Below are 15,894 nucleotides of genomic sequence, written 5' to 3' on the forward strand. Positions count from 1 at the left end.
CTTCCAACAACATCAAATTAAGAGCACAAAATGAACAGAGGGTCACAAATGGTGCGAGCCTGGAGTCTTCTCCAGAGAGAAGGTGATCAAATGGTTGATAGGCAGTGGGAATGAAATTGACACAGAACAAATATGAACACTCGCACTCAACACAGACATAATTTGGGAACAACACTGAGGTGAAAATGTAAGTCTATTTGTGGAAGCATCGAGAAAGGTATCGGAACTTTCAGAAAACAATTGCCTTTATTTTGAAAATTGATGTGCATTTACATTAAATTTGATGTCGTTATTTACCAAAGTGATTTAATCAACAAAGTCGGTGGTGACATTTTGCACAGCACTGAATACATCACGCACCACTTCATCATTGCACTGCTTATCCAACTACATGGCGCAGTGCAAATATTACCTGTCAGTACGATGCGGTGCAGTTCTGCACGACAATAACAAATTGTTGTGTAATAAAAAGCAGCACGGTTGAAGGCGACCGGTGAATTTGTCATTAAAATAATACACTGAGGCAAACTAAACTCATATCTTCTGTGAGATTTTGCCGTTGTTTCTTTACAGCTTTGTGCAGGCCGTCCTCTTCCTGGTTGCGGCTGCCTTGTACGTCTTGGGTAGACAAGAGTACCTGGGCTTCCTGGTGCTCTGCCTCGCTCTCAGCTGGGTCAACCTGCTCTACTTCGCCAGGGGCAGCAAACACATGGGCATCTACAGCGTCATGATACAGAAGGTACAGTTACCCCGTTTAAGGGTGCCTTAATTCATACTTGGGTTAAAAAGGAACTCTGGTCCCTTTGCTCACGTGAATACAGTAATCCCTCACCACAATGTGCTTCAAATTTCACAGTTTCACCCTATAACATGATTTTTCAGAAATATATTAGTTAACTCATTCAATCCCAGCCACTTTTCAAAAGACAACCCCTTCAGTAGCGGCCATTTTAGACAATTTGGACTGATCTTTCAAGGCACACAGAATATTGTGTTCTATGGCTATATAAACATGGAACCTACCAAAAGAAAGATTAGACTCTCATCTTTCACCAGACAAAAAAGTTTGTTTCTACCTTTTTCCTTTCTTTAGTAATCAGCAGTAGAACATAGGTAAGTTTCAGGAAAATATCAGTTCCCAACTAAAAAAGGGAGAAAGCCAGCTTTTTGTGAAAAGACACATTTCAAGCATAACTTTCACTTGAACACAAATATTTTATGCTTTTGTGACTAAACAACTATACCAACATAACACAAAAAAGGGTTTGTTTTACATCAAAATAAACATTTATTTACAAACATAACACCATGAGCCATTTACGATTTTCACATTTGGAAATGAACTACGTGTGTATGCGTTAAAATTTCCCTACGTTGCGCAACCTTCTGCACGCTACACTCCTCCGTGCTCTCTCACTTCCTCCTTCCAGTCATGTGTGATTTTTCCATCACATGATCTCTGCCGGGCTCTTATCAGATGCATGTCTGCCACCTTGTGGCCGTTTTTATGGCTTAAAATTGCTGTGAAGTGAAATGCATTTAGTGGAGAGTTGCATCATCACCTCTTTTTACCTCTCGCGCAAAAAAACGTAAAAGACATGTAAACACATTGTTGGGTTCGGGCGTTCGAGATGATAAAAACGTATAGATACGTCTTTGGTATTGATTGTTTTGCAGTTACGGCGTATTATCACTCAAAAAATATGCATATTTAAGCACATTTTATTTTTTTGCCTAAATTAAGCAGTTTCAAAGATGTTGTGATATGTAGTATCCTACACTGGTCACTAGGGGTCAGTGATGTTACTGTAATGTTCGGTGAGACACACAAGCATCAGACGATCAAGGGAACAACAGGATTTTATTTCAGGTTTGACTGATCTCACAACAGGCACAATAATCCGCAAACATAACCCACCTCTGATCCTCACATCAACCACTTGGCTTATTCTGAACTGCTGTTTTTTTTGCAGATGATCCTCAGCGATATCCTGCGCTTCCTGTTTGTCTATGTGGTCTTCCTCTTTGGATTTTCAGCAGGTATCACATCATTTACACAATGATTACTATTTCTTAAATTAATTTGAAAAAGCTTTAGCTTAGTAAACTTTTATACTTGGACAAAAGTACTGGGAAGACTATGCTCCAAATCAGGGGAGCTAAACTACGGTATACAAGGGGCCACATTAGAATTATAGTTGCCCTCAGAGGGTTAGTCCTAGCTATGTATAAACATCATTATATTATAGTGGTACACCGATATCGGACATCCCTATAAAAAAATCATATGAAAACAATAGTGACGTGTGGTGAGGCAGTGACAAGCACCTTCCAGCTCACACACACACACACCCACCCCTTCGGGTCTGAGTTTACTCACTGAGTGCACTTAGGCAGTCGGCTGTGCTTGCACACTAGGCCGAGAAGAGACCCTTGCGGCAGCCTCATCTTAGGTTTCTGTCCTGCATTGGTAATGGTAATGGTAATGGTAATGGTTTCATTTGATCTGAACATGCATACAAGTTACAGTGCAATTTGAGAAATGTGAAATGTGCAAATTCAGTGATTTTTACTTCAGAAATGGCTAAAAACCCATTAGAATCTTACAGAGAATGCATTTATAATACAGTTCAATGGACAAATATTAATATTTATTTAGGGCTGTCAAATGATTAAACAGTTTAATCAAATTAATCACAGTTTTTCACTTAATCATGATTAATCACCATTTGCAACTGTGTGCGAAATATACCCATTTTTATTGTATTTTATGAACAAATAGATAAATGATCAAAAAGATAAATGACAGGACACAACTGCATATACTTTACATTTGTCTACATTTGTCAGCTTCAAATCAAATCATCTATTAGCCTAACACTAGTCTCTTTAATAGTAGCACATGTGAATCACACTTTGTTATTATGAGCCATGATGAGTTGCGTTCAAAGACACTAAGTAATTTAAGATGGATTCCAGTTTTGAGTGTAGGTGTATTATCTGGGATTCCCGAGCATACTTAAATGCATCAAATTGTACTCCTGTAGTAACAGTTAGGTTAGTGAGTGTTAAGAATATCCATTTATTGTTTTTCTTCGTCTTTATGTTTATTTAGACCACACATACACGCATAATTAAGACATTGTTGTGATTTTCCGCGTGTCCATGAACGCATCTCGCGACTGTCGTGTGACAATGAGGAAGTGATGTTCCGAGGAGGACTAGAGACGTGTTCTGTGAGTTGGAGATACAAGTACATACAAGTATATGGTGTTGGAATTGCACTGCTGTTGATGTGTTCAGGTCAGAATGAAGTTATAAAAGAGCGTCAGGCTTTGTGTGACTGTGTGGGGACACTGCGCTATGCTTCCATCCACATAAATTAGTTACTGCCGTTAACGCACAGCCCTTGTTATCATACATTTTTAGCTGCCTCCCTACGTCTCCCCACACGTTAGCGGAAAACAAGAATCTCAATAAAAATATGCACAAACGGAGGGGAAAAAAAAACATGTCAACACACACAAAACCCATTCTCCTTACATCTAGGGCCAAATTTGCAAGTGAATGTGCTAGCAGTGGCTAGTTTCGGTTCCGATTATGTTGACAACGGCTTCTGTTGACGTCGGCGGGTTCCACCGCAGAATGGTTTGTGATGTCAGTCGGTGTGTGTGATTGACATAATATCCTTCTGTCACAGCGGTGGTCACCTTGCTCATTGAGCCGCCAGTGAGGAACACCACAAACAGGCAGCAGCGCTTGTTCGCACCCATCTACCCCGAGGCCGACTGCATCAAACCCACCTTCCGAAACATCTCATACACCACGCTGCAGCTCTTCAAGTTCACCATCGGCATGGGCGACATGGAGTTCACCGAGCACTACCAGTACAAGGAGATTTTCTACGTGTTGCTCATCTCCTACATCATACTCACCTACATCCTGCTACTTAACATGCTCATCGCCCTCATGAACCGCACCGTGGAGAAGATCTCCCTGGAGAGCGCCAGCATCTGGAAGCTGCAGGTGGACCATGCTGTTAGTGGGCTAATAGAGCACGTCCTGCAGCTCGGGCTTGACGTGTGTGTGTGTGTGTGTGTTTAGAGGGCTATCACCATTCTGGACATGGAGAAAAGGCTGCCGTTCTGTCTGAGGAAGAGGATTCGCTGCGGGGTGGACAAAAACCTGGGCACGGCCTCTGAACCAGACCGCCGCCGCTGTTTCAGGTTATCTTCATAAAAGAAAAAACACCAAAATTAAGCACACGGAACGCATAAATAAGATACCAGACCTGTGGTTTTGCAAACCAAGCTGGTTAAATGACATTCATAGTCCAAAAGCTCCAAATGTAAAGTATCGCTGGTTTATATGACAAAAACGGCGAGGCAGAAATCATTCACCGTCAATCCAACTTGGCAACTGAGATGTTCCTCATTCTTCAATTTGGTAAATTCGCAAAAATGACATTTATAGTTCCAGCTGGCTCTCGCTGTTGAGTCTCATATCCGGGAAGTGACGCGATCACAGCGCTATCACTCGGGTAAACAAACATGGCGGTGTACGAGACAGAGGATGTTTACAGTGATCATAGCAAAGATTTGAGCGGTGCGTCAATAGTTTTCGAGGAGAAAAGAAGGGAGAAACATTTGGAGATGAAGTAGAGAACTCGCAGAACATGGACTCAAGACATGGAGATGAAGATTGGTCGCCTTCAAAACACAGGATGGTAAGTGTAAATGACTGTGGAGTTGCTTATCCTTCAATTATCGTTTTAAATCGGCTTATTAATGACGGGGTCTCCATAGTCTGATTTACTTCATATTTCATCACGCCCCCCCCCCCCCCCCCAGTAAACATACATATTACTGTCAAAGGATGTTTATTTCACATGTATAATGCTTTACAGCCTTTTTGCTATCACAGAATAGTGTTTAGGTGACATTATGTCAACAAGACATGACTCTGTTCTGTGGCAACTTTGATGTCGTTCTTGTCTTTATTTCCCCCCTAGCATTCTTTTTCAAAATGCTTTTATACTGTACTTTCAAGCCAAATGCTTCATGTGAAGGCCTTCCTTCATAGCAGTCATCAGTGAAATGATCACTGCAAAGAACAGAAATTGAGGCGGACGTCCGTTTGTCTCTCGCTTTCTTCACTTGTTTCGTCCATTTTTGTCTTAAAGCTTCCTCTTTTGGAAAAGAAAACAAACTTCAGCATCACTCTGATACTGTGAACATCCAGCAGCAACGCAACATTTTGGCATGACTACTATTTTGATGAAAAGTATACTAAACCAAGTCGACCATCTACCTCGAGAAGCGTTTTGTTTACTCTGCTTTAGCTGAGAGGTGTCGCCCCGACGACGTCACTTCCAGAAACGAAACTGAACAGCGAGAGAATTAACCGTTCGCTTTCAAAAATGGAACCATGTAGAACATCATTACAAAGAATATATCACATATTCACGCACAGTTGATAAATCATGTCAGGGACCCCTGAAGGGACTGTTTTCAACACAACGCGAGCTACAGTGCTGAGAGGCTGTCTCTTCATGGAGCGCTCTTCTCCAGCAGCTATCTGCAACTGTGTGTCGGACGGACGCCACGTTAAGTCTCGATGTCATTCCTCTCCCACTCAAGCTTGACAAAGTCGCCCATAAACATGGAAAGCATCTCACGGTGACGTCGTGAACGAATAGCGCAGACAAGAACGTGAGGTGCATTCACAGACATTGGGTCATTACGTTATTTAAAAAAAAAAAATGTGTCCAGGCAAAGACCCACGACCTGATGAAATCGGCTCTGTGACCCACTTTTGGGTCCCGACCCGCCAGTTGAGAACCACTGTACTAGATCCACAGATATACAGAATTCCCACGTTTATCACGGTTAATTGGTTCCAGACCCGACCGTGGTAAGTGAATTTGCACAAAGTACGAATCCTTATTTGTAAATAGAATATTTTCATAGTTACAGCCTAGGAAACCTGTGGAAACGATCTTCCAAATACGCTTTTTACCATTAGTAGAGCCCTCTAGACATGACATAACACCCCTATGGTCACCGTTATGCTCCTATTACCCAATATAGCAGATATAATCACAGAAAATACGACGCATTAAACATAAATAAGATAACAGAGACTCACACGTTAGCAGTACCTTGTTGTTGTTTTCTGGACAGCGTACTTCAATCATACTTCCTTGCAGCTTTAAATGGCTTTGCACTCGTATTAGCAAATATAGTAGGCAGAATAAGAGTAAATAAGCCATGTAAGACGTAAATAAAACTCCTGCTCCAGCAGTGTCACCTTAAATGTGTTCCCAGAGGAACCTTAGTGAGGAGTCTTGTTCCTGTCTCACTGAACACCGACACCCAGTGGCCAATGCAGAATACTACAGTGAAAACGACACTGCTTCCTTTAGGCCAAGAATAAGTACAATTTGCTTAAATATGCACATTGTTTTTAGAAATAAAAGGCCATATTCAACCATGATGAGAAAAAATAAGCCATTTGAGGCATAAATAAGACTCATACTCGTGTATGTTGCTGTAAATGTGTTCCAGTGGCGCAGACAGGAAGTGACATCATGGGGTTCAGAGTTGAGTTTCAACTTGACGTGGGTTACGGCCGCAACAGTAGCCCATGTTAGGGATTATTGTTGTGAGATCAATTAAACCTGCATGGGCCGGCGATCAAGTCTGGTGCTTGTGTGTCTCACCGAACGTCACAGTAACAAACTGAGACCTCCTGACGAGCGTAGAATTCCACACATTACCACGTCTTTGAATGCGTCTTCTGAATGCCTTGTTTTCCTTCTTTTAAGAAGAATACAGCCAATTTCTAAAAAGCCAAGGACACTACACGTGATGCAGACAAAACAACATCAACAAGTCAAAGGGAGTACGCAGTCTTCAACAGCCGAGTTCTGAGTCTGGATGTGAAGATGGGGAGTGAGTCAATACTTCGGTTAAAATGCGAGCAGCTGAAGTTTATGGAGGGCCTTCTGGCGGAGAACAACATATTATATCTACTATATTGGGTAATACCAATGTAAAGGTGACTATAGGGGTGTTATTTCATGTCTAGAGGGCTCTGATAATGTTTAAAACCGTATTTAGAAGGTCGTAAACAGGTTTTCCAGTTAATAGCGACAAACAAGGAATTACTGTACTGTTTTACAACATGCAGCACTGGAGAGGATTTTTGTTGGGATTAAAGTTAACTACAGGAAAATAATAACACGGGAGGGCAAAATACGGGAGTATCCTTGGGAAAACAGGGGGGTTGACAGGTATGCACAGCTCGGTGGAACAACTGGCAACGTGCTCTCAACTGTCAACAGTCAACCTGTCCTCTTGCCACGGCAGGGTGGAGGAGGTCAACTGGAACAAATGGAACATCAACCTGAGAAAAATCCACGAGGAGCCCGGCTTCTGCGACCAAGGCCGACGGTCGACGTCAGACAGCCCGGCCATCAGAACAAACAGAGGTGCTGCGTTAGACACGTGAATGATATGACTGGTTTGATGTATGACAGTAGCGATCACTTCCCCATTGCTCCACAGGGAGGAGCTGGAGAGGCTTGTTTTCAGAGAGCAGGAGAGGCGCGTACGAGTCCACGGAGATGAGGGACATCCACCTATGTGAACGCACAGGAAGTGGCCAACGTTAGTCCACGAGTCCTGTTAAAGGATATCATTTGTTTCCATTTTTAAGTCTTACTTAATGAGGTTCATTTGGGTCAATGGAATGACTTCAACTATTTTGATTAGCTCCAGAACATATATTGAGTTCAGTGTGATGGTGATTGTCATTCTATGCTGCATTGGGGTGGCGGGGGTATGCTGGAGCCTATCCCAGCTGACTTTGGGCGGGGGGCGGGGTAAACCCCGGACTGGTCGGCAGCCAATCGCAGAGCACGTATGCACAAACACTCACATTCACACCGATGGACAATTTAGAGATGCATGTTCTTCTACTTCCTGTCTCTATTTTGGAAAAGGCTGGCAGGCAGGCCTGGACAAACTCGCATTCGGTGTACAGTCTTCCCTCGTTCATCGCGGGGGATAGGTTCCCAAAATAGCCCGCAATAAGTGAAATCCGCCAATATTGTACAGTATATGTTCTAAGGCTGTAAAGCCCCTCACCATACACTTTATGCACGTTTCTCAGACAGGCAATAACATTTTCTTACATTTCTCTCTTGTTTAAATGCTCTCGAAAAAGTTCAAACCTTTGTTTGAACTTTAATGATCGACCTATTAAGTCACACACTTGTATTTCACTCCTGTGACCGTGCCTTTTCGTCCTGGTGCCGTTCCACTGTAGCGTAGCGTTTCTGGACCCTGGTTAAGACATATTGCTGCACTTCTCCTGCTGCAGTCCTCCTTCCAACCGAAAATCCATTTATAAGCTAGCAAGCAAGCTAGCTAGCATGACACAGGAGACACGGGCAGATTGACAATTGTCTCAAGCCAATCAGGACGCAGCAAACAACGGGCGGTGCAGACAGACGAGAGAGGGAAGCAAGAGAGAGAGACACTCAACTCCCACAATGCAGTTCTTCTTAAAGGGCCAGGCTCAGCCTGTAACGACGTTCATATGCTGTAATTAAAAAAAAAAAAGCACACAAAAACTTCAGCAAATCCATGATAGAGCGAATATAGAATAAAGTCCCTCGTCTATCGTGAGTAATTCGTTCCAGACCTGACCGCGAAAAGTGAATTTCCACAGCGGGTAATTCCTTCTTTCTGAATGGAACATTTTCGTAGTAATGGCATAGAAAACCCTTTTACAATCTAACGTGATTTGCATGATTAGAGCCCTCTAGACATGAAATAACACCCATATAGTCACCTTTACACTCCTATTACCCACCATAGTAGATGTAATATGAGAAAATAAGACATTTAAGACTGTTTACCTTGTAGGGGAGCAGAATCGATGGCGGACAGGAAGTGACGTTGGGAGTTCCAAGTTGAGTTTTAGCTTGTAGTGGGCTATGGCCACAACAGCCACCCGTGTGATTATTATCAGTGGCGGTTCTGGCTTGAATGGCGCCCAGGGCAGCCCGACGCTGTGAATCCTCCCTCCACCCCCACCCCGGTCACGTGGTGGACGTTCGATGACGTCTGAGCAGCATGGGGGTGCGAGTATCCCGCCTGTAGAGGGCGCCCATCTGTCTCACATATCCTGACTTGATGCTGAGCAGTAATAAATAGGATTTGTTCTTTCTTTCCCCCTGGCGGCGCCCCCTTGCTCATGCCGCCCTGGGCAATTGGCCATGTGGCCCATAGCTAGAACCACCACTGATTATTATGGTAATGGTGAGATCATTTAAACCTGCAAAAAAGACGGTTGTTCAGGTTTTGTGCTTCGGTGGTGGTCTCACCCAGCAATTACTGACACATATGCAGTAGTGACAAATGGAGAATACTACATTCACAAGATGGTGGTCTTCATGGCTTACACTCCATTTGTATTTTAAATATGTACAATTTGCTTCAATATGCATATTGTCTGACTAATAATAGGATGTAGTCAACCACATAACAGCAATCATTTGTTGTTTGAAAAACCGTGATGTGGCGAGAGATGATTGTATATACAACTCTATAACCCGCAAGGCATGCTGGGTAACTTCAAACTGGGGAATTGTGCGTGTGGGCTTCCCAGCATGCCTTGTGGGTTATACATGGGTATAAAATAGTATTGTTTTGCATGGATATTAGTATTACGATACCTGCAGTTTTATTTTTATGTTGCATGTCTTCTCTTTGGTCATCTCCTCAAGCAAGTTGAAGCTTGCCTCCGACTACATTCTGTGCAACTTAAGTTGTACCGATATACGGCAGATGAGATGGGTCTTCCACCGATTACTTCCCCACAAATGAAATGTTTTGATCCAAATATGATCGAGCACGTGAGGGATCCACTGTATATACTAGGGATGTTTCGGATATCTATCCAATATCTGTTTCCGCCACAAGATTGTGATCCGGTTGCCGTATAACATTTGGAACTCTGGGCCATACTCAAAGATGATAGGTGCAGTAATGACTCCCGCAAGAAGAAGAATCCGCACCACCACCATGCAGACATGTCATGTCCGCCGTGGTGACATTAGTTTCACGTTGGGTATTGGACTCCGTAGCTACAGCGGTAGTTCCCCCCCACTGTGCCCAGACTGCTGTGTCATGGTGCGGGGTGCTCGCACGGGAAGTGCCGCTCAACCGCTGGTTGTTTATACTAGGGGCCGTCAATAAATTACGATTGTGGTGAAGATAGGTTGGTTTGTTAAAAAAAAGTCACATATTCTAAAATCACACCACAAATTGATGTATAATCATGTCAAATGATTAGTCCTACCCTTAAAGTATTTTGCACGCCCATTTATTCCAATTTTATCTTTTATTGGATCTTTTATTGGATTGGGGACCTGACTCACAGAGGTTTGTTACAAAAGCCAAACAATATTGTTGGTCATGCTGTGTAATAAAAACATAAATTCAGCAATACTTTAGTTGCCTTATTTGTAATGCTTTGATGAGCTATTTTCATAACCATATTCAATTCCACAAATACGTGTTTGTAACAAAAGCGTATTAAAAAAAAATCGGAACGGAAGCCAAAACGTGTATCGGGACATCCCCAGTATGCACTGTAAATATGCCATTGTTCCTTTTGAACATTGATCAGGATGAAGGGTTGAATCTTGCATGCATAAATGAATGCAACACATAAAGCAAACAGTGGCTCAGACCCACATGAAAGCATAAATTAGAATTTTATTTTATTATTACAATATTACAAAAAGAGTAGCACAACTCTCACGCTCTTGCTCCTTATTCATCTTCAAAAGATGACAAAAAGATAGGCTATGGACCTTCTTCCTTTTCACAGCAAGGAGGGGAAAAAATAAACTTAAATAACAAGTAAATCAAGTATTATAAATAGTCACAACGGCAAACTGAAGCTTTGAAACCTGGGGAGGGGGTGTGTGAGGGTGGGTGGGGGTACAGCTCAGTAACTACACATTGCTAAAATATACTGTATAATTACAAAATATCACTTTTCTTCTTGCTTCCCATAACGAATCACTAAGGAATTGCTCTGTCTAGTCAATAAAATGTAATTAAAATAAACAAACAAAAAAAAAGCTGTCTGTGGATCCTCACTATCTTTCTTCCTTATTATTTGGGGTTTTCATGAACACCATGCTTGAGGAAAGTCCAAGGACCAAACAATTAAGGCTTTTTAGGGGTTGTTAGGTGAACAAAACATGGGTTTCATTGTGACTGCACACGCACGCACGCGCGCACACAACACGCACAACCCGGCAACAGTCACGCTTATTAAACTTGAAATGTTACAGTAGTCTAGTAGGTAAGCCAGTGTACAATAAAATAAACAATGCGTTTGCTGTTCAACAGAAAAGTAAAACAAAATAACGTCTGTTGTGTTCACTTCCATGCGATCTTGCAAGTGATCAATTTGGTCTTCACATCAGAATCAGTAGCAACGACACCTCACTCGCCACTCGCGTTACACCGTGAAGTAACACGATGCACTCGCAACTATTGTATGGCCTGCAAAGCAAATCCTCTCCACATTCAAGTAATACATCGTCATGGGTTCCGGCGGGGGGGGGAAGCAACAAAAAAAAACCTGTCACATAAAATGGCACACCTCCCTAACAGAAAGTCAGTGTTTGACTTTGGAGAACTTTATTCAACTTTTATGATTTTCTACTTGAAACTTGACAGCTTTGTCAGCCAAAGCCTTCCTGGCCTGGCAACAACTTTTTTTTTTTTTTTTCTTTTTCCCCAAAACACCTGAATTCATTGCAGCATTTGAAGCAGGACAGCGCACACGTACGCGCCCTTCTGGATCCTTGCTACGCAGATACAACCTGATTGTGTGTCTTTACGTGACAGCCAGGAATCAAGTTTCAATAGTCCTACTACACAAATAAATAATTACATCTGGAAAGAGTACAATTCTGCCTTTTCCGGCTGTTGTCTCCACTATTGTTGCACACTGACTTGATTTGGAAGTCTTTCCTTGCCCTGTAGATGGTCCTCACATGTAACCAAAAACAAACAAAAAAACAATGGATGCTGCTGCTTCTCAGCGAGGAATCGACTTTTCTTTTATTTGCGGTTCAGTAAACCTCGAAACGTGTGAAGAGGAAGGGACACAGGATCTGTGGCGACCCAGGCGCACACGTACGGTGAAGCAAGAAAGCAGGGAATGACACAGTAGATTTCTCCTAAATGTTCCTGGTAAAAGCATTCACTAAGAAAAAGTCAAATTAAATAAAAGAATTGATCACTTGCAAGATTTATCAAAAAGGACAGAAAGAACTATTCTTCATGAATGAAATATATTCATTTACCCTCTTTAAGATGTTCTTTTAAGACTAAACAAAGTGGTGGAGACAAGGCCATAGCTTATCTGTACCCTGGATGCTGGATGAGAGCACTCCTGCCATCCCCTACCTCCCTGCTCACAGGGGGCCCGTGCATCTTGCCCATTAACCCGAGATTCTGATCGCGGAAATAGGGCGTCTGGAAGTCCCCGCCCATGTAATCTGTGGTTTGCATCAGATTAGTCTGGGCAGAGGAGGTGGAGGAGCTTGGTGGTAGCCTGTAATGGGGAGCCCCAGGGGGCCCACATTCGAGTGTGGTGCACCCCCCCGGGCCCGCCCCGTGGAATGGCATGGCTACGTCCTGAGACCCGGAGCTGTCGCTGTTGGGTGTGGGGAGGATGCTGCTGTTCCAAATGTGAGATTGGAAGTAGTGGCCGTTGTTGTAGTGGGCCAGGGGGCCCGTCATGCCGTTGTTGTTGTTGACCGGTGGAGAGGGCGTGGGCCGCTCTAGAGGAGGTTTGAGTGTATATGGCTGACCCACGCACATGTCTGCAGGGTAGCTCATTCCCTTGAAAGGGAAGGGGGCTTCCCTGGGAGGCTGCTTGCCAGGGTGGCTCCCTCCGTTCTGAACATGGGGCACGTGGGTCAACTGATGCTGATTCCAAGAGCGCATCTTCTGTTGCGTGTTCGGTGGCAGCTGCTGATTGGCTTGTGGGTGCAGATGCTGCTGAGGGTGCTGTTGCTGCTTGAGATCTGTGTGGTTGGAAGGCAAGTGGTTCATGGTCACGCTGGGTGGAGGGAGGGCCCCCACCGGGATGGTTGCTTTCTCATGAGGGCCAACGATGCAGTTGGCCGGGGGGAAGCCAGAGGTGGCTGGGTTGTTGTGCATGGACACCCTGGAGCAGGCGCTGATAAGCAGGCTGCGACTGATGGGGCTGGGGTTGGCGATCTGGCCCTCGCACAGGGAGGCCGAGCCAACGCCTTGGGCCCGAGCTTGGCAGAAGCGGTTGATCTGGTGCACAATGGTGCTCAGGTCCGGCTGGCGGCCCTGGTGCAACCCTGTGGCCATGGGGAGTGGAATGGTTGAGGTAGAGACGGTCACATTGGGTGGTGCGTCGCCATCTGGCAGCTTTCTGCTCCCCTGCAGGCCAGGCGGCGGTTGCTGCTGCTGCTGCTGCTGAAGGTGCTGCTGCTGAAGTAAGACAGTCGGGGGCACCTGAGGGTGACCGAGGACTTGGTGCTGAGAGACAGTCTGCAGTCTAGGTGGGCCCTGAGGGTGCTGGGCCATGGTGAGAGGGTGTCTGAGTGGCATCTGCAGAGTCTGAGGTGTGTCCTGCGGTTGCAGGGTTAAGCTGTGGTTGGGCAGAGTCGGGTGATGGTTTAAAGTGCTGGTCGAAGCCACTTGGTAAGGTCCGCTGAGGTGGTTCATGATGACTTCAGGGTGCAAGCGAGCCCGGCTGCCGGCGAAATCTTTGAGGATGCCCTTGACGGTGGGCACCTTGACGATGGCGAGGAGGCCGGCCTTGGCGCTGGCCTGAGAGGAAGGGTAAGGGCTGTAGCGCTGGCCTGATGTGTCCAGCCCGTTGACCGTGCGCCGCACGTGATTTCGCTGGGGGACCTTGACGCTGTTGGGGAAGATCTTGATAGTGAGGGGGTTGTTGGCAACCTTCTTAGCATAGGCATCCAATTCTGCAGGGGTTGGGAAGGGAGTGGATCTCATCCTTTGTGTGGTGTCCCCTGGGTGGGGGGAAAAAAGGTGAGGCAGATTTTAGTTGGATTTAGTGGGGAAAACAAATTCTTTAGGTAGAATAAACCCGATTTTGTCCCCACGACAGCTACTGTATATCACTGCTGCTCTGTCCCATTGCAGCCGTGTCCCCGTTTGGCGCAACCCGCCACCCCCCTGACAAACAAACAAAAGCAACAGACGGGAGGTAAAAAATAACCTCTTTGGGCTGAGGTAAAAAGTGCGGCGGTGACGTTCCCTTGTGGCTGCATTGGGGAGACGGAACAACAACGCAGAGAGCTCGACATGACAGCAGACGAGTAATCAGATACAGCAGCAGCGCCTCTGATCTGCGGGGAGACTTTGCTGGCTTCAGCTAGCAGACATTTGCTACACCTGCTAAGCATCCAGGCTATATTTAACCAGTCAAAGTGACAACATGATTGTGTTTGTACATGACTGAGCGCCAAGGTGTGTTTTACTTAGCAGGTCGTTTGAAATGGCGAGAAAGAAACAAAGATGGTGGTAAATCTTTATCTCCTGTCTGCCTGGACTGGTTTGTTCACTTGCACAGCCGTGCCCGTTTATGTCGGCGCTCCGCTGACTGACGACATAAGCGGTTGTCGACGCAACCGAAATGGAAAGCGAAACTAGCCATTGCCTGCACATTTACTTGTAACTCGGGTCGGAGACTGAACAGGAAGTGGCTGTCTTGTGTGCGCGTGCAACAATACAGTAGTTATGTTGCGCTTCTTTCAGGCTGCTTAGCGATAAAGACAAAGTTAAAGGGATAGTTTGGACTTTTTCACATTAAGTTGGATGACATTCCCATCAGCAGTGGACAGCATCAACACTGACCCCCCCTCCCCTCCAAAAATAAGCACTTTGGCGCTTAAAGGGCTCAGAGAAATAAATAGCAAAAATACATTGAAATGTTCAAGACTAAAATATGTATTCTTTTTTAAAAGTCCTAATATTAGGAGAAATCAAGAATAAAGTTGCAAAAAAGAAAAGAAAGTTGAAATATTGGGAAAAATAAAAAAGGAAAAAAAGGCGAACAAGTGTAACGTCATGAGAAAAAGTGATCTACTGTACGTAGAATAACAGGCTTTGTCACAGAGAACAACGCTTCCCTTTAAATCTAAAAAACATCATAGCTTCTTAGGTTTTACATTTCTTAAATGTAAAAGTGGCCCCCGCATCCTTTGATTTTTCAGTATGTGGCCCACGGTGGGAAAGGCCTGGACACCCCCGACACAGACTAAAGAGGAATCATGGGTGGGGATGTGGATAAAGCTAAGCTAAGGGAGCTAAGGCGTGAATTTATGATTACAGTTTGAGTCACTTTGGCGTCAAAGGAATCATAACGCCTTTTCAGTTTTGGTCAAATTGATTAAAAGCACTTTACACACAGCTGACGAAGCGGCAACGTAAAGCGTCCGGCAGCAGATTGCGGTTTCGTAGGGCCTTGGCTGTTCCAGTCTCACAGCGAGCCAGGGAGGTTTGGGGGATGAGGCACGGAACCCAGCTAGGAACTGCCTGCGCCAACTGGCTAATTAATTCCCCTTTTATTTGCGAGCAGGAAACAATGTGCAGTGACGTGCAGGGTCTATATAGGGTGGTGCACGTTGGCTGCTGTGTGACAAACTGTCCAGCCTGCTGATGGCAGCCCCATTAATGTCGGGGTCCGGGCCAAGGAGGAGCTTGAGCTGGCACCCGCCAACGCTGAGGCCTGATGTCTGTCACTGAATAAATGCCAGTGCAAGCAAACACAGACGGACGCATACGCACCTTC

At 44.7% G+C, this 15,894-nt stretch overlaps 2 protein-coding genes across 3 annotated transcripts in view; one reads left to right on the forward strand and one right to left on the reverse strand.

The window, feature by feature from the left end:
• The window catches only part of trpv1 (transient receptor potential cation channel, subfamily V, member 1), a 27,719-nt gene extending 16,733 nt beyond the window's left edge, over positions 1–10,986 (forward strand). The window contains exons 11-16 of the mRNA XM_054754175.1: positions 574–739; positions 1,974–2,040; positions 3,701–4,026; positions 4,105–4,226; positions 7,371–7,492; positions 7,569–10,986. Coding sequence (XP_054610150.1) covers positions 574–739; positions 1,974–2,040; positions 3,701–4,026; positions 4,105–4,226; positions 7,371–7,492; positions 7,569–7,675 — 910 coding nt within the window. The 3' untranslated portion in view covers positions 7,676–10,986. The remainder of the gene's footprint in view (positions 1–573; positions 740–1,973; positions 2,041–3,700; positions 4,027–4,104; positions 4,227–7,370; positions 7,493–7,568) is intronic.
• The window catches only part of fam222ba (family with sequence similarity 222 member Ba), a 52,333-nt gene continuing 47,209 nt past the window's right edge, over positions 10,771–15,894 (reverse strand). For both annotated transcript variants that reach the window (XM_054754176.1, XM_054754177.1), the window contains exon 3: positions 10,771–14,110. In XM_054754176.1, the coding sequence (XP_054610151.1) occupies positions 12,456–14,110 (1,655 nt within the window). In that variant the 3' untranslated portion in view covers positions 10,771–12,455. The remainder of the gene's footprint in view (positions 14,111–15,894) is intronic.

Source organism: Dunckerocampus dactyliophorus, chromosome 16 (genome assembly GCF_027744805.1).
Source record: "Dunckerocampus dactyliophorus isolate RoL2022-P2 chromosome 16, RoL_Ddac_1.1, whole genome shotgun sequence".
NCBI classification, from domain to species: domain Eukaryota; kingdom Metazoa; phylum Chordata; class Actinopteri; order Syngnathiformes; family Syngnathidae; genus Dunckerocampus; species Dunckerocampus dactyliophorus.